General features: G+C 40.3%; 1 protein-coding gene across 3 annotated transcripts in view; it reads right to left on the reverse strand.

Moving 5' to 3' along the window:
• The window catches only part of LOC143029831 (transcription factor AP-2-epsilon-like), a 224,772-nt gene extending 206,485 nt beyond the window's left edge, over nucleotides 1–18,287 (reverse strand). For all 3 annotated transcript variants that reach the window (XM_076192910.1, XM_076192909.1, XM_076192908.1), the window contains exon 1: nucleotides 17,380–18,287. In XM_076192910.1, the coding sequence (XP_076049025.1) occupies nucleotides 17,380–17,673 (294 nt within the window). In that variant the 5' untranslated portion in view covers nucleotides 17,674–18,287. The remainder of the gene's footprint in view (nucleotides 1–17,379) is intronic.
• Between the last annotated feature and the right edge of the window lie 7,141 nt (nucleotides 18,288–25,428).

Here is a 25,428-nt window from a genome sequence, read left to right on the forward strand (position 1 = left end):
TCTTTCCCTCTCTCTCTCTCTCTCTCTCTCTCTCTCTCTCTCTCTCTCTCTCTCTCTCTCTCTCTCTCTCTCTCTCTCTCTCTCTCTGTCTCTCTCTCACTCTGTGTGCGCGTTTGTGTATGTATGTGTTTGTGTGTGTGTTTGCGCGTGTGTGGATGTGTGTTTGTGCGTATGTGTATATGTGTGTGCGTTTGTGTATCTCCTCTCCCTCGCTCCTCTTTCTCTCTTTCCCTCTCTCATAATTGTTTGCCCTTGCCCCTACCTCCCTCCCTCCCTCCCTCCCTCCCTCGAATCTTACCTCCAAGCCAGCCCCGACCCCTCGCCCCTCCTGTTTTTTGCCCACGGCTCCATAGCACCCTTTCTTTCGCCTTGCCCTTCGTGATGCATGCTACCTCTACATATTTTATTGTCTTGACCTGTTACAAACTCTCTCCATCTTCTCTCCCTCTCTCTCTCTCTCTCTCTCTATCTCTCTACCTCTCTCTCTTTCTCCTTCCTTCCTCCCGTTTTACTTATTCGTGTCGACAGAAGGTAGTGGGAGAAAGCTTAGTTTTGTTTTATGCTTTCCTCATGTACGCTTCCCATTTTTTTTCTGGTCCACGCATGCAGGAGAGACCAGTTCCAAGGACCAACCGCCCGCCTCGCGGGTTTCTTGACGTAATAATAAGTGGAAAAAGCACAACCATTTGTTTCTGACCCACGGACACAAACACTCCGCCTCGCTTGAGATGAGCGAGAGGAAGAATTGTCATCGCCAAGGGAGCGAGACGTCGTATCAGGTTTCGTTCTCATTTGAGGTTTCCCTTGACGAACCTGAATAGTAAAATAACGAGGATCTTACACACCGGATCACGAAAAGAAGAAAGTTCAGGACCCAAACAACATTGGCTGTGAGAACTCAAGGTCTTGATAATTTCTTGTAAGATAAATCTACAGTCTCTGGCTCCTTGATAAATCTCATTGATGCTGTTATCAGGCTCTGCAATTTAAAGAACATCAGAGTATTTAATAGACGTCAACAGAAGTCAAAAGTGATTGCAGTGTGACTAGAATTCCTTGTCTTGACCAATTTACGTCTCAAGCTCCACCGAACGCGTAGTTACAGATGGGAAGAACAAAAACGCTTCCCAAGTGATCTACATATATCTTCAAGAAACCCTGAGAGCGAGAAAGGGTTTATGTGACTTCTTTACATAAGAAGGATATATCAAAGGACGCTATCTAGTCTTCGTCTTGCGAATATGACATCCGTAACCGGTAACTTAATGAAGTCGATAATTGATAGTAAAGTAGTGGATTACCTTGAGAGTAACAAATTGATCCAGACATACAGAACGTGTCCAGGAGTAGCGCAACCCACTTAACTACTCTGATTTCTTTTGTGATTTATTTCAGAACGATGATGGTATATCTAAAGGGTTCTTGTGGGTTTTGATGAAGAATGTATTAAGGAAGGCTCGTCTGAATCACAGTAATTCAGTAGATATTGAAGAAAACTTGCATAACTGGAATTTTTTTTTATAAGATATTAGATTGCACAAACTAATTTTCATACGGACTTGACACTTTATGGCGTACTGTAGAGTATTAATCTTAACTTTTCTCTCCCTGGTATACGTGATCACTTGAAATATAAAGATGAAAACAGATTTTAGCTAATATATTACACAAACTAATTTTCATACGGATTTGACACTTTATGATGTACTATAGAGTATTAATCTTAACTTTTCTCTCCCTGGTATAAGTGAACACCTGAAATATAAAGATGTAAAACTGATATAATCTTTAGATTTATATGTGCCAAATAGCCCGGAAGTGTAGCATCATTTGATTGAAGAACCAAGAAGAACCAAGAAATAATTGTTACTACAGGATCGCAGGAGCAAGAAGTAGATACCGTCCTTCAGGATTATTTGTCCGTTAAGCAAAAAGCGCGTTCCCGAAGTCAGGAACAAGAAGTTTACTAGTGACCTTAGAATTAAAAATCTTCGTTTGACAGCGGGGAATGAATTGGAATACTCCGTTTAATGAATGGATAAAGTGAAGAATATCAACTTTTTTCTTGACGTCGCTTCATATATCGTGTTTAGCCAGAGCCAGTTAAAGAACCTTTTTATATGCTTTGTGAATTACGTAGACAAAATTTTGAACCAGGCAAAAGCAAAGTATCAAAACTATTCGTTACTGGAAAATATTTCACTCAATGGATGTTGACAAAAAGTAAAGTGGTATACCTTTCAAGAATTGTGAGACTAATAATCTAGGAATTAGGTGAACAAGTGACTAGAATGAAACGGTGAGAAAACTAGGTTACTAGGAACGTATCAATCCCTTATAATATCTAAATTGTAGCTAACAACGAGAACAACCTTTTAACCGAATTGATTCCACTTCTCGTTGTGGATTCTTTGTTTTTTTTGAGGAAGGGAATTTTGATTAGAAACACAATATTCCGCTCAGGACTTGACAAGAAATAGGTTAATGATAAGTGACTTGTTTCAATCAGTAGTTGTTTGAACGTCAACTCTCCAGAGTTGAAATTGATTCAATTTAAGCATCTGACTTGAAGAGAAATAAGCTGTAACCTACGATGTGCACTATCAAATTGACAAAAAAATCTAATTGTTTATAGTCATTTAGACTACATGATCTTGAAACAAGTCTTCAAGTCGAGGAATATAACACACGAAACAAATGCATGGATCAGAAAATAAGGTCAGAATCTTTTAATTGCACATGATTATCACATCTTGTTGGTCATTGATGGAATCTTTCTTGTTCCCCCTTTTTTTATCGAGAACATTCCTCACGAACTTGCTTGATTTATTTGGCATTCAGTTCCCCCATCGCTTTATTGTTGGTTAAGCGGGTGGAGAGACAGTTTCGCTTTTTTGCCCCCCCTCTCCCCTCCCCCCTACCCCCTTCCTTGGAATCCTTTTCCGCATGGTTATAACTACGACCAAGATCCCTATACGGAGGTTGGCCGTACGACAGACTTTAACCCAATTACCTCACAAGGACGTTGGGGTCTTTGGTAAACCCAGCCACCCCCTTCCTCCTGATCCAGTCCCAACCTTTCCTCTGTCTCTTCCTGTCCCTCCTTCTCTCCGAGTCTGCCCTACTTGCTCGTGCCATCTCTCTACACTATCTCCCTACACGCTACCTCGCCACACCCTCATGTTCCCCCCCAGCACCCCTCACCCCAAATACCCTCCCCTCCATCTCTTGCCCAGCAACTCGCTCTCTTTAGATCGCGGTCGAAGTACTGCCAAGACCCCCGAACTCTGTCGCTTTAGATAGAAGAGAAGAGAAGGTTGTGGAAGTGACGAAGAGTAGGAGGCTCGGACCAACCGTCGAAACTTGAACTCGGTCACCTTAGCTGGCAGAGGAGAGGAACAGCTTCTGGAAGTGGCGCACCAAAGCTGCGGGCCGTCATAGTGGCCAGGCCCGAGTGGAGTAGCCAGCCAGCCAGTCAGCCAGCCAGGTAACCAGCCAGCCAGCCAGCCAACCAGCCAGGCATCCAGCGGGTCTAGGGCCCCAGGAGGACACGTCCGGCACCACTTCGGTCGGAAGTGAGAGCGACGGGAAAGGTTTCGAGTCTTCGTACGGAGGGGTTTATGTTGAGGACGTGCCTGTACCCTCTGGAGTTAGACTCCAGGCATCGTACTTGGTCCTCATTGGTGGGGAAGAGGGCGAAGAACAACTGGTAACAGTTGCGGATAGAAATGACCCCGGGTTTTTGGGGGATTCTCTGTAAAGTACATACCGTCCCAGGTCAGGCCATTGGCGAAAGTTTCAGGGTTTCGCAAACTCGGGCAGAGTAAAAAGTAGCGGCCAATCATTCCAAGAATTTCCTTAGCACACATTCGCAGCGAAGCCCTTCACATGGGGGCATCCTTTATATGCTTTATTCTTCCGTTTGCCAGGCTATTCCAGTCACCTGAGAGGTAGACCTGAGTTTCTGCTGTGTCTTGGTAAGCGAGACCTTCTTAAGCCCAATTTAATATTGAGCAACTTTGAGTCTGCAGAGAGAAAGAGTCTAGCAATAGGGAGGCGGTACCTTAACTCGTCCATGTCCACAAGAACGGAAGGAATTATTACCCAGAAGTTGATAAAGAACCCTAACCATTTTCGCAGGTAAACGGACCAGCAATCGTTTGTGAAAACAAGAGAAGATCGGGAGGTAGAGAAAGTAGTTTTGCCATCAATATAGTTTCAGACCAACAGTTTGTGTTTTGCAAACACTCCGCATGCCATCTGTTTATCCACACGAGTGATTACAAGTTAATAATCTTTAACAAGCACGAAACCCCCGCAACACACACGTACTGAGATACACATAAAAGAAATCTATCAGGAAACAAGAATTTTGAGATTAAAATAGAATAAAACGAGATAAGATTATATATAACATATACGATATACTATATGATATACAATACACATTATACACTAACACAATAGACAATATGTGATACACATCCAATACAAAATTTGCAGTATACCATATAGAGTATACAATAAGTAACATACACTATACATTTTGCAATATTGTATCTAGTTTAAGTACACAGTATATAGTGTAAAGAATAACGTATAGTTCATGGTATGAGTATAAAGTGTATGGTATACCGTTTTCAGTATACAGGTTATAGTATATAGTATATATAATACTATACAATATTCATAATGTGCCGAGTACCATACATCATGTGGCATGCATTATGCATTATGTACATATAATATGCTATACCATCAAGCATCATGATACAGCACATTATAACATATGATGCAAAACAATAAGATTATATATAACATATGTAGCATACAATATATATAATGTATAACATATATATAATATATAGTATAATATATGATATATAATACATAATATATAATATATGATATATAGTATATAATATATAATACATAACATATAATATATAATACATAATACATGATATATAATATATAATATACAATATATAATGTATGATATATAATATATACAATATACAATACATAATATATAATATGTGATATATAATATATAGTATATAATATATAATTTATTATATATAATATATAATATATAATATATAATATATGATATATAATATATAGCATATAATATATAATATATAATAATAATATATAATATATAATATATCATATATCATATATAATATACATATTATATGATAATATATGATATATGACATATAGTATGTCATATATAATATGATATATGATATGTAATATATAAGGTATGATTTATGTATATGATATATATAATATTTGATACATAATATACAATATATATTATGTAATATAAGTTAGGATATGTAATGTATTATATATAGTATTTACTATATGATATATAATATATGTATAATATATAATATATGATATATGATATATGATATATAATATATGATATATAATATATAATATATAATATATAATATGTAATATATAATATATATTATATAATATATAATATATATGATATATAATATATAAAATAATATATATTTATATAATATATAATATATAAGATATAATATATGACATATGATATATACTACATAATATATAATATATAATATATAATTTTTACTATATGATATATAATACATAATATATAATATATGAAATATGATATACAATATGATAATATATGATATATAAAATATAATATATATGATATATGATATATGTGATATATAATATATAATATTTGATATATATTGTATAATATATAATAATATGTAATATATAATATACAATGCATAATATATGATACATAATATATATATGATATATAATGCATAAAGTATAATCTACATTATGATATATAATATATATAACATATATATGATATATAAGATATATTACATATAATGTATAATATATAATAGATAATATACAGTATACAATATAATATGTAATATATAATAATGATATATAATATATGTAACATATATATATATATATATATATATATATATATATATATATATATATATATATAATGTATGGAATGTATCATATATGATATATAATATATAATATATATATAATATATAACATTTATGATATACAATATATATGATAATATATAATATATAGTATATGATATACAATATATATATATATGTATATATATATATATATATATATATATATATGATATATAATATATAGTATATAATATATAATACATAACATATAATATATAATATATTATAGTATATAATACATAATATGTAATATATAATACATAATATATAATATATAATATATAATATATAATATATGATATGTAATATATAATATATATATAATGTATAATGTATAATATATAATATGTAATAAACAATAAATAATATATATATAATATATAGTATATAGTATATAATATATAATATAGATAATATATATCATACATAATACTGTATAATGTATAATATAATATATAATATGTAATATATATATATAATATATAATATGATATATACAATGTAAATATATATGATATATAATATAACATATAGTATATATAATATGCAATATATGATATACGAAATATGATACATGATATGTAACATATAATAGTATACATGATATATAACATGTAATATATAATACATAATATATAGTATATAACATATATAATATGTAAAATGTAATATATAGTATGTATTACAAAATACATATGTAATATATATAACATATGATATATAATATATAACATACAATATATATTATATGAAATATAATTCATAATACATTATATATGATATGCAATATATAATATATGATATGTAATAAATGATATATTATATATAATATATAATATATTAGTGTATAATATATAATATGCAATAGATGATATATAATATATAATGTATAGTATAATATATAATACATAATGTATGATATATAATATATATTATATAATACATAATATATAATATGTAATATGTAATATATGATATATAATATATAATATATAATATATAATATATAATGTATTATGTATGATATATAATGTATAATATTTAATATATAATATATAATATATAATATATAATATGTAATATATAATGTATAATATATAATGTATGATACATATACTGTACATGACATTTAATATATGTTATATAATATGTAATTATATGTAATATGTAATGTATAATATACAGTAATATATCATAATATATAATGATGTATAATATATTTTTAGTGTATAGTCTGCTATCTAGTATAGTATCTTTTAATGTTTTGTAAAATGATATGGTGTTATATAATCCAATATGATTTACTAAATAATATAATATAATATAATATAATATAGTATAATATAATATAATATGGTATAATATAATATATGATATAATATAATATAATATAATATATGTGATATTAGTATAATATAATGAAATAGTAATATAATAATATGATATGATATAATATAATATGATATGGTATAGTATAATATAATATAATGTAATGCAATATAGTATAGTGTGATTTATAACATAATATACAAGTATAATGTGATAATGGAGATAGTAAGAGTGACACACAAAGGGCAGAGACAAAGGAGAGAGAAAGAAGTAGATCAAGATCTCAATTCGAACGTGAACGCACACGACCACTTTCCGTCGTCAAACTATTTAATTAAAATCGAGGAAATTTATTTCCAGTGGTCCTTTATTTAGCCCCTTTTTATCACCCCTTGACTCCTACATACTCTATTCTGGCTGCCGCCAGGCGATTTTGTTCTGCCCAGGAAGGTTCCTGAGCTCAAGGACTTCCTGATCAGAAGGTTCCCCGATCAGCGACAAGCGCATTCGCGTCGGACGCAAAGACTCCGAAGACATATTTGGGGGACAAGGACGCTCTTGTGGGAGGACGCCCTTGTGTCCTACTGGAGGGCAAGGACACACATACACACACACGCACACGCGTACACGCACACACGAGCACACGCATATACACGTACACACACACACACACACACACACGTACACGAACACGTACACACGTATACGTGCACACGTATACGTACACACACACACACACACACACACACACACACACACACACACACACACACACACACACACACACACACACACACACACACACACACACACACACACACACACGTACACACACACGTACACACACACACACACACACACGCACGCGCACACACACACACACACACACACACACACACACACACACACACACACACACACACACACACACACACACACACACACACACACACACACACACACACACACACACACACACACACACACACACACGTACACACACACACACACACACGTACACACACACACACACACACACACACACACACACACACACACACACACACACACACACACACACACACACACACACACACACACACACACACACACACACACACACACATACACACCTGGTGACAAGGACACACTTGGGTTCAAGGGTATATACTTGGGTTCAAGGACACGCATGGAGAACACGTGCCTGCGCAGGAGGCCCCAGGCGGACCCCCACGAGGGGCAAGAAGAGAACACGTGTGGGAGTAAAGACGTATTTGGGAAACAAAAACACATTGTGCAACGCAGAACACACACACACACACACAAAGTTTGGCACGACGGGGCTTTGCGTAAGCGCTTGTCCTGGTGTATTTTTGTTTGTTTGTTTGACTGTTATGTGCGTGTGTGTATGTGTTTTAGTGTGTGTCTGTTTGCGTATGTGACTGTTTGTGTATGAATTCGTGTGTGTGTGTGTGTGTGTGTTTATTTGTGTATGTTTGTTTGTGTATGTGTGTATTTGTGTATGACTGTGTTTGTGTATGACTGTGTGTGTGTGTGTGTGTGTGTGTGTGTGTGTTTGTATTTTTGTATGTGTGTTTGTGTATGTTTGTGCATGTGTGTATTTATGTATGACTGTGTTTGTGTATGACTGTGTGTGTGTGTGTGTGTGTGTACGTGCTTGTGTCTGTGTGTGTTGTGTTCCTGAGGAGATAGGTATGTCGAAAGCTTTCAATGGCAGTTGCTCCCGAACGTGAGTATGTGCATCCTCTTAAAAAAAAATATTTCCTGTTACTAATAGCTACAAGTCAATTAAATCAACGGTATCTCAATATTATTTGTTTTTTGTTTATTTATTTATTTATTTATTCATCTATCTATCTATTTATTTATTCATTACAATAGAATGATTTCACAATATAGTAATGACCAGTAGGAATTACTCGTGTACATTATAATTTTTTGGTCGTCGTTCTGCCATGACAGTCGAAGTTCACATGCACGCACGTTTGGTGCTAGATATGAATAAATGGATGCAAAATAACCTTCGTTTTGACAAATTTCAAAGATAATTTTTCCTCCAACGCGTCCCTTCACGTTGTCGTTACGACAGTACTTGAGAAGCTGTCACTTTTGCCTGATCGACAAATGTCTAGCATTCATGTGCAAGCAGCTTTACATGTCTCTTCTCCAGACATCGGAGATCCACACATACTCTCTAACTCGTCCATGATCAAGTTCCATTAATCATTTCATCAAATCGAAAACTTTTACGTTCTTCATTGGAAAAGAGTCGTCGTTATCTATTAGTATCTACGAAGGCTTTATTAGTAATACTTTTAGAACGAATAGTAGAAGGACATGTTTGTTCCTTCATCATCTCTTGCCACTTAGTCATTGTCAGTAATCGTATTTTCTTAATTGATTGATATGAACTAGCTAACGTAAACACCTTCCATTCAACATTTTGATTACATTAATAATCATTATTAGTACTTCATTATAGTAATTGATATGCAATTGTTGTTTGTAAAACTTCATTGTGGTAATTTGTAGAAACGCTATATAATTGTGACATTTCATTCATCATTGATTTGAGATGCATCGACCAGGCAAATATCTGTTGTCATGTTACAGACACTTGTCATGAAATTATTTTATGGTTAATCACTGGAAACCACTGGATGTAATCAGTCATCTTTGAGTCTTACATTCACAGAAATATCCCATTAACTTGCAATGCCTCTCGTGTTTCATTAATCAGAACGCAAGCGTCAGTGTTAGTATTCAAAGTCCTCATCTTATATTAGGAGTCACAAGTGATTAACAATTCTAGGAGCGATTATTGTCAGTGATCATTTCTTCTGTCAACAAAAGCCTCACCACCAACCAGTAACCTTTATAGTCCCTTGGTAGAGTTATTGAATAATTTCTCGTTAATTTGTAATCTGTGCTCAAGCTGGGATGACACGATGTCGATTGTGCTACCTAGCCTAGTAGTACACTGTGGACTTCGTTAAAAAAAACTCCAAAATATTTTATTCAGCTGAAGGAGTTGTGTGGTCGTTTGCTGTTGCGCCTGTTTCCAAAAGTATACACCGGTAATTATGGTTGTTGACGGAGGAACTATTCATTTCTTTGACAAAACACAAAGTTGATAATCTCCTAAGAGCACAAAGGGTTGTGTGGTAGAATGCTTGATTAAGGCTTGTTTGTTTCTTGAGTTTATTAACCCTAATTGATAACCATCATTCATCCTGAGAGCACTGTCTCTCATCCAGTAAAAACTTCATGATAAGCAAACAAACAGTCGTTTTTAAAAGAATCGCCGGGTGGCCAAACGTCAAGCATTGGCAGGCATTGGGTTTTTTATGGAACGGGCCAACGAGCTTAGGTCATCTGCAGCCAGCGTGGATCTTGTTTCCGTTATTATCACCTGTCCCCACCACGTACCATTAATCATCATTGGTTCTCATCAGATATCATCCCCACGTAGATATTCTCTTCATATACCATTAATCACTAGCTATTCCCACCAGATATCATCAGTCATGAAATATCCTCATCAAGTGCCATCAATCACGGAAATCTTTTGGAGTCGTCTTCAGATACCGTGAAAAGTCAGTGTTCTTCAGCATTCATCTCTTATCACTGATACCACTGATAATCAGTAGTTTTCTTGTGTGTTTTTTTAGTAAGAGGAACTGTCTTCCAGCAAGTAAACTTGGCCACCAATAAGCAATAACCCAGTCGTTCTGTGCTCTGTAGCGACTCACTGTCGACGCTAAGAACTCATGACTATAATACTATCAAGTCTATTAACATGAAAATCGTGATTTTGATTGATGAATCACTGACTATAATATGAATTTAATAAGAGTACAAAAACATGCATGCAGTTTTGATATTCTGACGACGTTAGTGTCTATCATAGTATTTACTAGCAATATTTCAAGAACTACGAATAACATTAGCTAGGTAAGGACGATAAGGATGCAAAACGTCTTGTAACTGTTGTCAGAAATATGAATATTGATGACATAATATAATCAATACTGACGTGACATGGGTAGTAATAACTGTCAATGAAAACTACCGATTATACAGAGAATACATATTACCCGTAATGACAGCTTAGAATCGGAAGTCATAATTTACGATTTCTACTCGCTACTAGTCGCCAGTACTCGACGACAATAACTGACATCTGATCTTGGTCACCAGAAGCCATAAACTGGCCTCCACTATGGTACAATTCGAAATGATCTTACACAGTGAACAGTATCTATTACTAGCTATCAGTAGGCGTAGACAAAGGCCAGGTCCCAGTACTTTCGCTAGTAGCTATACGTATGTAGTGATTAGTAACATTTTGGACCCAAAAGTAGTTAGGTACAGTGATCGATACTCAGAACAGGTAACCCATAACCGTGTGTTATGATCTGTATCTTGAAGAAGCAACAGGATTCGAAAGCGGTGCTTGTTATCACACACAATGACGAAAACCTGTTATTCGCCCCAGGGAAGGGTTAATCCCCAGCAAGAGATTAGTATCAATGCAGGTAATATTTGGTAGTTAGCAACAATGGAAGTAGCCAGGGGCAATGTCTGTTGGTCAGAGCAGAGGAAGAGACAATTGGGCAAAGCAAAAACCGGTCACAGCTAAATGTCATGAAGACGAACAATCTATACGAGTCACCAACTGGAGTCATCCTTGCCATCATAACGGGTTAATCTACATCCAAAAACACATAGGTCATTCACAGCTCATCCAATTCACCATGCTGTGAATCAGCTGCCCTGTCGTACAATGCAGCGCAGCCGGCTTGTTATGGTACAAAGCGTATTCTCCATGACCTTGATGTGCTTGCTCTGCCCAGGCTAAAGTCCCTGATGTTCCCCCGGCTACCGGACACGAGGTCGGGCCTAATGCAGATCGGCGAGAAAGCCGATACATAATTATTTGTGATCCATCCGCGACCATTCATCCTCTCGTTACCCCCCCCCCCCCCGGTTCATTCTGCGATGGGACATTTGACACCAGACGATGAAACCCTGTCCCCAGTGAGAGGTATTCAGGGCACAAATTGATACGAAGCGTTATCTCAGTTGTGGCAAGGTGGTAGTGAAAAAAGGAGGGGTGGTTATAGCGTGTTCAATTACGTGATTTTTCGAATTTTCATACAATGATAAAAACCGTATTTAGGTCCATTTATCCAATTGTTCCGACGGACATTATAGTCGACGCAATTATCAAATCACCTTAAACGGACAAGGACAAGTCTACGTTGTGTATGGTACATCGGACTCTGTACTTATTTTGTGACGTCTTCATTGGACTCGGATATATCTCTACCATTAGATATTTAAATCTTAGAAAATATACTCCTTTGCCATTTGAAGGGTTTGATTAGAGAGGAAGGAGGTGGTGGGGCTACTTAGATGTCGTTGGTATAAGGACTTGACCAGGATCAAGTGATGCTAGCAACTGAATGCTCATGACATGAATGTTGCATGGAGTGACGCAAATGCCACCCATGACATGGAATGGTTAAGCAACAATCATTCCAAAGGTTGCATGGACCGGAACACGTGTTGCCTGCATGCAACGTGCAATGTTTAGGGAACGTTTTATACGCATCGTGTATTGGAAACCCAACTGTGAGTAACGCGTGACAGATGCAATAAATTGCACCCTACGACCCGAACAACACGCAGAGTGGGCGGTGACGCTTCTGTGTTTGACGTGGTTGCATGGGAACGTGATGAGGTGTGCATGGCAAACGTGAAGGAAGCCGAGAAACACGTGTTGCGCATGATGGGGGCACTTAAAAAAAGGAAAAATGCTAAATGAGATGCATGCAAGGGTAATTTGAATAATGTCTGTTCAGTAGCTGGTATGTATGTGATTTGTGTTCGCTTGTTTGCGTGGTGTACAATGTGTATCTTTGTATATGAGTGGTTTAGATGTTTGCAATATATGTGAGTCTTTGTATGTGTGCAGTTTAGATGTTAGATGTTAGATGTTCGCAATATATGTGAGTCTATATGTATGTGTGTTTGCCTGTGTATTTGCGTGTGTGCGTGTGTGCGTGTGTGTGTGTGTGTGTGTGCGTGTGTTCGTGTATGCTTGTGTGTGTGCGTGCGCGCATGCTTATATGTATATGTTTGTGTATGCCTGCGTGCGTCCATTCGTGTGTGTGTGTGTGTGCCTGTGTATGTATTCGTGTGTGTGCGTGCGCGCATGCTTGTATGTATATGTGTATGCCTGTGTGCGTGCGTGCGTGTGTGTGTGTGTGTGTGTGTGTGTGTGTGTGTGTGTGTATGTGTGTGCTTGTATACACGCTCGCGTGAATGTGTGTGTGTGCACCACCCGGGGTAGCCTTAGGAGCGAGAGCATTCTCCTGATTTGGGATGAACACTTGAGTTGCGTGTGTACTCCTTGAACCGGCCCTATCTTACACACACGAGTCGACTGTTACTCGAGTTGATGGGTGTTCGACACAATGTACAATCGAGCCGAGGGGCGTCGAACAAGTTGGAAGAATTCGACATGTGACGGGTGTTCGATAAGTGTTCGAGATGATGGGGCGTCCTGTGAGCTTCGTAGATAATTGAATTTTGTCTGCGTTTTATATTCTGATGCCCATAGAGAGAGCATCGTTAATGAAACGTCGATACAAGGATGGTCTGGTGCGTGAGTAAAGTCTAGAATAAGTTTAAGTGAGCATTTAATTTCGCGTAAGTCTCGTGTGTGTTTTTTTGTATTATCGCATTTATTAGAGAATGGTTACCCTGACTTAAACAAAAACGATTACCGTTATGGGCATCACCAGGGAGAATTATGGAAAGGTCGTTTTTTTCTCCTTTCCCCTTCCCCAGCATCCAAAGAACAACACTTCCCTAATCATAGCATCTAAACCTTATCTCTGAACGACATAAAACATGTGTACATGTCAAGGGCTTGTGTACACATCGTACTTTACTGAATAAAAGACGCGGAGTGAGTCAGCATCCCACCCACGGAAGAAGAAACGGGGACATGAAAATCCATGTGAACAAGTTGTATAGACACGGTAAAGGAAACATGGACTGGAGGTGAAGCTTTTATTCCTGACGTTTCGTCACCTCCAGTCCATGTTTCCTTTACCGTGTCTATACAAACGGGGACATGTTTCAAGTAGCCCAGAAGCGGACAAACAAACTAGGGACCGTGGCTACCTGTTTGCACTAACTCGACGCATGGATGTATAAAGGATGTCATAAGGTGCTCTTAGTATGTACATGGTGGGGTACTCGTATGCACATGTGAATGCTGAGGTTGGGAAGGAGTCCGCAGCATGAGATGTAGATCATGCTATACTATACGTACTAAGGTTATTGGGTATACAAAGGGTGGTCTGTGATATAAACGGATGGGTACATTATGTTCTTGCCATGGTGTTCGAGTCATACAATGTTGCTTGTTCAGGGTGATAGTGTACATAATGATATGCACATAGAATCGAGCAGGGTCAAGGGTTTTACACTCAGTGACAGTTATTTTTTACTTGTTATACACATATAAACTGCCACAAGCCTTTTTTATGGACAAAGCCCTAAAACTTAAGGTCAATTGGTGCAACAGGCTGTAAGGAACATTACACTGTGATCCTTCACTCTTCATATCGAACGAAGAAATTGAATCACATATTGGAGAGTCTGTGTCAGAATTGTATGCAATAATGTGTTTGTAAATACGCAAAGTGGGAAGTGATGCATTGCGTAGACAAGGCGCATTAGGTAAGAGAGTAGAAGGACGTGGGGGTAGGGGGGTAACATGGAGAAATGTGGAAAAACAAACAAACAAAAAACATGCCAGTATGTAATCTTAGGATCAGAGATAAGGTAAAAAGAGCAAGGCAGGGCGGGACCTCCGACTGACACCTTAGCTCTGGAGTGATTGTGAATTGAGGATAAGTAGTGAGCAGAGGAGTTCTGGTAGGAGTAATATCAGTGGTGGTGATGATCGTGGTGATGTTGGTCGTGATTGTGGTGGTTGTAGCAGTGGGTGTGGTGGTGATGATGGTTGTGGTAGTGGTTGTTGTGGTGGTGATGGTGGTTGTGGTTGTGGTGGTTGTATTGATGATGGTTGTGGTGGTGGTGGATGTGATGTGGTTATGGTGATGTGATGTGATTGTGGAGATGTGATGTGGATGTGGTGGTGGTTGTAGTGATGATGGTCTTAGTAATAATGGTTGTAATTGTGGTGTTTGCAGTTGTGGTTGTAGTTGTTGTGGTGCTGGTTGTCGTGGCTATGATGGTGGTGGTTGTGATTGCAGCATTGAGAGTATTGATACGAGTCAATACGAAATGAGGGGCCACTGCTGGGAAATACTGAAAGAACTATGCCGTGGTGTGAGGAAGAAGAGGAAAAAGAGGAGGAGGAGGAGGAGGAGGAGGAGGAGGAGGAGGAGGAGGAGGAGGAGCAGGGAGGGATGTTAGAGGATACAGATAATTAGGGGTCTAGACCCTTCCTGAATAGAATCTTATTGTACTAACTACAATGAAAATGATAAATATTTGAACGTACCGAAAGGGATAAACGAAACATTACATCAACCCCGTCATTACAACGAAGCTCCTCTCAGGTGAATAGAATAGCTTAGTATTGGCCAGAATAGATATTGTAAAGTGGGGGTCACGGTGCCAAAGTGGTTCAGAAGTATAGTCACTCAGTGTTGGTAGGAAGCGGGATTGATATTGGCGGGGGCATAGGAGGCGAGACGAGCGCATTGTGCCATCGAAAGGCTGGTCATTAACTGCAGTCCCTCATCGAAACAACTTTTCCTTTTCGTTCGTGCTATACGACACAGTAGCGACTTTCAGAATTCCCCGTGACACACATTGCAAACGAAGTGCTTTGGAGTGCATACTAACCACGTATCTTACTGAGGTTCATTCAAACGTGTCTGTCGTTCCCCTACACAGAGCTTCTTGAGTTGTTGTTGTTATTGTAACCCGAAAGGCGTAATGGGATACAATTTTTTTTTTTTTTTTTTTTTTTTTTTTTTAGTATCTTATTTTATTTTATTCTAAGGCTATCGACCAATAAGGGGGTCATTAAGCCTGGTGTGAAGATGCTCAGTCTCTACGTTTTTTCGTTTTCTTCTATGATACAAGGCGATCGAAGCGACCATGACATGAGGTGGGTGGGGGTGGGGGCATTACCAGCAGCATCGAACCAGACACGATCCCCGGGGCCCTCGTCTGGCCGGCCGAGCCCCCAGGGCCCTTTCGCCTACGAGCCAAGCCCCTCGACAGTGAGCATCTTTATATAGCAACAAAATTTATCTCGATACGGTGGTGATTGGTTACTTTGCAGTTTTACGGTTATGTAGCACTGACAGTGCCTTTCTTAGGCGGTTGTTGGTGGAGTGGTGCCTAGAGTGAAAGTTAAAGATTTCTTCAAGATGAGAATATATTACTTAAATTCCTTCATGGCCAATTAAATCTTTATGTACAAGTGCACAGTAAGAGGAAAATGTGGTGTTACGTTACTTCTTTGGTTTTACCCAAAGGAAATGCTCAAGAAGTAAGTGGACAAGTGAAATACCCATTGAGTAATGCATAGCTCCGATAGCTCAAAGAGACGGAAACAGTATCCGAAAATAAAAACATGAACTTCTCCAGAAAGGAGAATAGGGACTTTTGTTTTGTGTGAAGAAAGATGGTTGCGGAGGTATCTGGCAACACTGTATCGCGTCAGAGTGTCGCTCGTGGCTGCTTGCTCGGTTGTGTGGTGGAGCGTCGTCACCCTGTACACAGCCACTCAGCCACGCGGGGTCCCCAATTGCCCAGACAGATCCCAGGAATAACACACAGTCAGAAGGCTTCTTGGAAGAAGGTAGGAAAAGGAGAGAACCTTGCAGAAACCACTACCATCATCGTTAGCAGTCGTCACCCGGGGAGTGAGCAAAGGGAGAGGGTCTTTGGCTGGCATACCATAGGGAGGTCTTAGAACAAGAGAAGAAGAACCTAGCCTTACCTCGTCATCCACGTCCTTTACGACGTCGTCGGAGACATCGTCCACTACCCCGTCCACGTCGTCCATAATTTCACCATCAATCACGGAGAACACCTGCGTCTGGGGAGTGTTTGGGTTGACAGTGATTGTCGTTGTTGCTCCTCCGATGGTTGACACGACCGCAGTCACCACGTTGGCCGTGGCATTGCTTAGGCTGCTGGCGTTGTGCTTCCGAAGAGCCAGCACGGTGTCCTCGGAGGACCTACGCTTGATGGACTCAGTGGGACTTTGTGCGTTGATGGGCGACAGAGCCATAGTGCAGAAGTTGGAAGGGGTGGGGTGGGGGTAGGGTGGGGGGGGCACGGCTACCTTGTCCACACCGATCGACAAAAGACGTTCACTCACGTTCTAAAGATCTCTCAAGTGTGCTCCCGTTTTTTTTTTTTATTATATTTTTTTACGTGCAGTATTTGTGCATCTGACGCAGGTAAAACAGCAAGGGAGGCTACTTCTTTGTATGTGTTATCTTTCTCACAGAGAATCGAAAATGTTGCAGCAGTTACCAGAACACCCGCGCGTACCATTCAATGCCATCTGCGAACTCATTCGACAAGTTGCGATCGGCAGAACCCTGTTGCGTAATGGTAGCGAACCAATAACTCCTTCACCGCAAACAAAGAGCGTGCCGAAAGCTGCGCTTGTTTACGTTTTCCTCTCCCGTACGAACACCACTCCCGCATGCGCGCGTTTGTTTAGATCCGTCTTCTCTTTCCTTCGAAGTCGAGCACCACTGACAAGGAGCACCTTGCACTGAGCACCTGCAGGGTCGAGGACGGGCAGGGCGTGGGGGTGCGAGTGTAGAGGAGGAAAGGACGGCGACAGAGGGCCGGACGAGGGGAGCGGAGCAAAGAGGTGCTGGCGCGTAACTTGCCTCAGGGAATACGACTGCCACTCTCTTGCTCAAGTGACGCCTCTAGGAAGAGGAAGGTGGAGGATGGAGTGAGGTGATGGAGGAGGAGGAGGAAGAGGAGGGGAGGGGGAGGCGGTAGTGGGGGATGTGGGGTGGAGGGCAGGTAGTTGGGGGGAGGGTGGGGGGAGCACCTCACCTGCCATTATCTACCTGGTGCCCGCCTGCCCAGATACCCAACTCGTAGCGCGCTGGACACGGTGAACGACTCATTGAGAGAATTCAAAGTAAAAGAAGCGCTGACTTGCTAGAGTCTGGTCGCTGTATATTGAAAACGTACGAATCTCTGTTAGAAATTATAGCAAATATGCACCTCCTGGCCCACCTGTAGCCTGGAACAGGTGCGAGATATCGTTGGGGTGGAATGGATTTAGAACCACAATATTTACCTTTTGAAAGACTGACAAAGAATGAGACTTTCTAGTCACCCGTGAGACTCACCTACCCAAGGACCATAGCCACATTCACGCAAGGCAAGAGTTCAGCAAAACATAAATGTTTCCTTCCTCCTAACTGGCAACTCGCTCTCATCACTGGAGTTGTTAGTGTATTTTTCTTTAGCGAAATCTCCTTCCATTGAACCTTTCTTGGGATTTGGGGTCCGAACGAGCACATTTCTGAGGAGAACTGCATTATTCAGGCACTCTACTGTTGGCAGAGGCTTCTAAAACTACGCTTGTGGTCCAAATAAGCAGACGCCAAAGTGTCGGCGGTTCTGGCTGCGCCCCGTTCCCGCCCGCCGTTACTTTGCTCCATCTCATTGTAATTCTAGCCATCATCCCACTGTCCCGCGCGGCGAGCTTTTTAGACCCTCCAACATTTCCCAGTGTCCGGTCTTCCTTCATCACCGTCTTTCGCCCTTCTCAGTCTTTCTCCTGTTTATTTAATCCCCCTAAACTACATGGAAGAGTAGGAAGGGGGAAGGAGGGGGGAGGGGGGACAAGAGAGGCTGTGAGCCTTAGGGCTCTAGGTTGCCAAGACGGCGGGAGGGCAGAGTACACACCCTCTGCTGGAGGCGATGCGGTGTAAACAAGAGGTCGTGGTAGGTCTTATCCCGTCTCTCCCGGGATTATTTGTGCAACGTATATCTCGTATGTACTGTCTAGCATGCGATGTGGGATCGATGTTTTGAATACAGGTAGTTTTGAATATCAGATGTCCCCGGGCAGTCCGGGGCAGGAGGTTCGGCAACGTAGGGATGACGCCCGAGGGAAGACGTGGCAACGGTGGCGCGCGGTTTGGCCCATGGCGGGTTTTACCTTGAAGCTGTGCTCTCGCCAGGCAATCCACTTCACCCTGTATCGTCATCATTTCTTTCCTTTACGAACCGAATCGACGTGAATGTTCGCAACGTAGGTGATCAATAGGACTGCAACACTTGTGATGTAACATGCGTTGATCACGATTAATGACGTGGATGTAAGATAGCTATCTAAAGTTAGTTGAAGTCTCCAAGTCTGAGCTTATTTCTTGACGAAAGATAATGATGGTTGATTACAGCGACCAAATTTCCCGGAGAGTTGGTGCTCCACCTGCCGATGTACCAGAGGGCTTTTGTGGCGGGGCCTTGGAGGGAAATGGATGGCAGGCAAGGGGAGGACAGGTGGACGATGGGATAGATAATGGTGAGACGGGAAAATTCGACATGCTCAGCTAAATTCATTTGCATCGCCACGATAATGCGATAAAGGGAGTACACCTTTCTGTTCCTTGCCAGGCAGTGCGCGCACTTAAACACGTAAAAGAAAGCAAACCTGCGACTACTACCCAGGCGGGTCCCTTTTTTGCCTGTTCATGTTATGTGTGGCGATGAAGTAATCTCTTCGCTTTGCAAGACTGTGACGTAGGATGGTTTCAGGTATTTAGGTGCCGAGTCGTTACAGAAATGTCACCTCCAGAAGATGTGCAAGGGTAGACAGAAGAAACAGGGGTGATGGCTAGAGTAGGGGGTATAAGAAAAAGGAAGAGGTATTGGAGGACGTGCGAGGAGGAAGAGGAGGCGGAGGACGAGGAACGGGAGGAGGTGGTGGAGGACGAGGAGAAGGAAGAGGTGGTGGAGGACGAGGAGAAGGAAGAGGTGGTGGAGAACGGAGAGAAGGAGAAGGTGGTGGAGGACGAGGAGAAGGAGTAGGAGAAGGAAGAGGAGGAGGAGGAGGAAGCCAAAGTCGAAGATGGCTTCGTGATAGAAGGAAGGTAAAGAAGCTTAGAGAGAGAGACAGCTGGCAAGTATGGGTACTCTGGAGGAATGACAATAAACATTGGCGATGACTAAGGGCAGTGCGAAGGAGAGTAGACTGTGATGAAAAGAGCCTGGGATAACAGGTAGCAACGAGTTAACGTACGATGCGGAGAGGAAAGGGTGAGGAAAATAAAAGCCAACAGGAAATAGCTGTGACTGGAAGGGTCGACATTAACAGGAGGGAAAAAGTGAATGATAGGACGGAAGATTACTGGTAGGTAATGATAAGGCAGGGGGAATTGCCAGAGGGAGGCAAAGGGAAGACAATAGGCATTGAGTAACAGGAGTGGGTGTGCAGACAATAGGAGGGAGGGCAGTCATTATGGTATGGTCAACGAGCGAGTGCAAAAAAGTAACTTAACGAATAGGGCAAGTTGGCCAACAGGTGCTGGGTAAGAGGGCAGGATGTTTGGACGCAGGGACAACAGGAAAAAAGGACACTGAGGTGTGCACAAGGAGCAACGGGGAGAAGAACAACGGGAGTGAGAGGCCGAGCAGTAGGAGGAACAGGGATGAGGCATTAGGGGAACGGATCGAAGTCGGCAGGAGGGCGCGTGTGGCAACAGACAACAGAGCAGGCAGCAGCAGCAGCACTAAGCGGCGACCACGAGTGAGGCCTGCCTGTTAGTTGGGACGCGTGTTTCTTTGTCCCAAGACGCCTTGCCCCGCTTTGTGCTTGTTAATGTTGCATGCAAACTGCTGCAGGTTTCGACGAACTTGCTTTTGGATACGCGTGGCGTTGATTCTCGTCCTGTTTGGTGCGTGGATAATGTGGTAGTTTTTATTTTGCTTGCTTTACGTTCAGGGACGCCAGCGTGAAATGTGCTTGCGCTTGAGTGTATGCACTTTCCAGCCACTTTGAATGCAGGGGATGCTGTGGGCAGGTAGCAAAAAATACCATCAAGTATGCTGTCGCGTGCACCGTGTAACAGTTTTTCCGTGTCTAATGCTGTGTGGCCATGGCAACAGCTACTCTCGTCGGTGTGCTTGCAGTAAGCATTGACAGCCTTCGTCTCGCACGGACGGAACGCATAGCCGCCTGGCCGGGCTTCTGCTGAAATAGTTCACTGGAATAGAAGCTGACCTTCAGTCTGTAACGTCATGTTTTATTTGGCGCTCGCCCGCTCGTACGCATGCGCGGGAAACAACGGGAACGATTTGGGGAGTACTTGTGGACGGTAATGAAGGCGTCTACAGAATGGAACAGAATGTGGTGCATGTTTACATGTTTCAAGTGGAATGTAAGTTATGGTGAGTGTATGTGTAAAAAGAGATTGTGACAAAAGTGTGCGTGTATGTACGATGTGCTTTGTGTGAAGAATATGTGGTGGAATGTTGGTATGTTGTATTACATATATTGGCCAAAAAACGACACATTGGTGTAATGTATGCATAGTCATATACTTGCATTTTTGTATTGATGTAAACACAATGCATAATGTATATGGATAGAAGAACACAAAACCTGTTGTGTACTAGGTATAAGACAACTGACGGTTAGCTGCATGAAGTAGTCCTGCGAGATGGGCGTCGGAGAGAGTCATAGTCATCTCCCTACCAAACATCTTGAAAACAACATTCTCACCCTCATCTGGAGATGCAGGCCCAAGTGGATGGCACTCGGTTCCGGGTTCGGATCCAAGATGTTCCCTGATCAACTTTGTTGTATTTTTTTTCTCCATATTTTCATACAAGGAGAGGTGGCAAGTGGTGACTAATTTGCTCCTGTTACTACTTTAAGTCGGTGGCATGGAGGCAGCACAGATGCCATTTTGTGGGAATTTTCCACAAATATGTGGGAGAAATTTGCTCACATGGGATGTTTTGCGAGCAAATTATATGTTGCAATGAACTTGTTTGTGTATATAATAATTCCTTCTTTTTGTAGGAAAAATGTGGAAAACAAATTTCCTTGTGGGAATTTTGTGGTAAAAATTTCATTCATTTGTGGGAACTGGCAACGCAGCCATCATCAAAATTTATTTCCAGAGATGTGGGAGAGCCGGAGAACCATTGCCGGCTCTTGTGGGGCTGCGGATTTCCAGTTTTTGAAGCTCGAGGAGACAATATATTGAATATAATCTGTGGCTCATGCGGAAAATGGACATGCATATGACGTGTGTTTGTGGGTGTACCTACAGATGCCAAGTAAATACGGTAGCTGTGATTCCATGGAAGGGGCAGATGCACTGGACACTGTGGCACACCTGCTCGGTGACCGTGTTGTCACAGCTGCACGCAACTCCCCACAAATAAACATGTGCTAACACCTATCGTGTAACTTCATTCAGGCAGATGCAGGCAACAAACCCCGCGCGCATTTTGCGTTCTATCACCGCTGTTGTCTTCTCAGGCACCTCGTTTTTCTCGGAAAGAGCTACCATCACCACCCTCTTGCTTCGCCAGCATCGCAGTGCCGATCTCTTCCGACAGTACTTTCTTCATCCAATCGCGCACTTTCTCCTTTCAATGCCGCACGATGCCCTTCCAGTATCTGATGTTTCTTTAACACACACCACACTCTTCCTATCCAGCACTGCTCTCCTTACAGGAGGGTGGGGCTTTTTTTCTTTTGTTTTTTGAATGCGACACTTTCCCTCTTTCCGTATCTGATGGGAATAATTTGTAGTCTAACAGCTGGATTGAGTTCATGAAAGCCCCCAACAAACGTTGTGAAAACGTTGCATTGCTAAATGTGTCTACTTAACAAAATAATGTTAATGTGCTAACAAATACCCCATTAGATTTGTTTACCAGTGTCTTTAAGGTCTTTTGGATTACTTAAATTCTGAAGTTTCTGTAACTATTTTAATGATAATCGCACAAAAATAAATTCACTTGTTTCATACAGTTTTACATTGAAATGTTTTTGGAACAGTCTTCATGTTAACTGTCACACTTGAAAAGATTAAGGTTTAAGATATATAGACATTACACTTAATCATAAATAAAATAGAACAATGATATATAAAAGCCTAGCATTCAGTGCAAGGCCAGTTTTGTAAATGTTTTCACAACCATGATGGATGATGCAAACATACTTCACACAAGAACATCTACAAACACGCACACACGCACACACACACACACGCACCAACGTACAAATGTACACACGCACACACACACACACACACACACACACACACACACACACACACACACACACACACACACACACACACACACACACACACACACACACACACACACACACACACACACACACACACACACACACACACACACACACACACACAGACGCATATGTATGTATGTATGTATATATATATATATATATATATATATATAATGCAGTATACACACACGCACACATGCACACGCACACACATGCACAGACACGCACGCACACGCACGGACATACATGCACCCCCATATATATATATATATATATATATATATATATATATATATATATATATACATATATGTATATATACATATATATATATATATACATATACATATACATATATATATATATATATATATATTGTTAAGAGTATTCCTCACTTATCTCCTCAATTCACACTCCTCACTTGTCACTCCCGTCCTCATCTCTTCTCTGCCCACAACATTTGACCTCCAAGGCCCCCCAAGGGAATCGCTCGTGGGGCCCCAGGATGATTAACCAGCGCTAGGGTCTGCCACGTGACCACCACAAAATCTCTTTCAAGAAAAACGCGTGCAGTGCCAGCATCGGCCAGCCATGACTAACCACACCTCGGCCAGCCACGTGATATAAACAACTGGACCCATTGAGGAACGCATACCCTCTGTTTTCGTGAGTCACCGGCATCAAGACTTTTACCTCCAAATTCCCACGCAGCACACGTGACCTCACGCCGATTAAGAGCACGGGTCATGAGCTGCACGTGTATATAAATGATGGATCATCGCCCGAAGATTCAGATCGCCTTGGAGAATCATACGTGAGCCTGGCTCGTGGCTCCTATTTTCTCACCTCCTTCCACCCCTTTGCTCCCTCGCAAGCAGATCGCCCAGGGACACGACTTGAAACACAGTCGTCACCTCCCTCGCCGTCTCGGCCCCCCCTGGCACCCAACATTCATTGTTAGATAAACCCAACTTTCTATTAGAGTTTGCCTTCAGCCACCCTAACATTTGGCTCCCGACGTGGGGTAGACTACCATCCTAACATAGATATATGTGTGTGTATATATATATATATATGCTGAGACATTCTGACAGGTTGACGTAAGCGGAGTAGGAAACACAGGTGTCTTAGTCTTGAGTTTATTCCTGACTAGTTTCGCTGTTTTGTTTTTTGTAAAAGCATACCTGCGAAACTAGTCAGGAATAAACTCAAGACTAAGACTCCTGTGTTTCCTACTCCGTTTACGATATATATATACATATATATATATATATATATATATATATACATATATATATATGTATATACATATACATATATATATGTATATATATGTATATACATATACATATATATATATATATGTATATATATATACATATATATATAATATGCATATATATATATATATATTTAAATTTATCATATAGATACATATACTAAATAGGTGTGTAGGTAAGTAGGCATATTTGAATGCATGAATATATATGTTTTTTCTTGAATGGTTTTGCTTTAACTGCCACAGAGTAGATTAACTTCATTTATTCTTCCTCTTACAGGTAATCAGGTTGAACCCACTTATCTTGACGCTGCCTTCAACTACATCATGGAGCTCATGTTAAAATAAAAAGTGACTTGCCTGACATAGAGTCCAGAGAGTGTGCTTACACTCGTGGATACATCTGGTTGGTATTAATCATGGAAACTTCATGTAATTTAAGGTCATAA

Source organism: Oratosquilla oratoria, chromosome 11, assembly GCF_046742065.1.
Source record: "Oratosquilla oratoria isolate Oo_2021 chromosome 11, ASM4674206v1, whole genome shotgun sequence".
Classification (NCBI taxonomy): Eukaryota; Metazoa; Arthropoda; class Malacostraca; order Stomatopoda; family Squillidae; genus Oratosquilla; species Oratosquilla oratoria.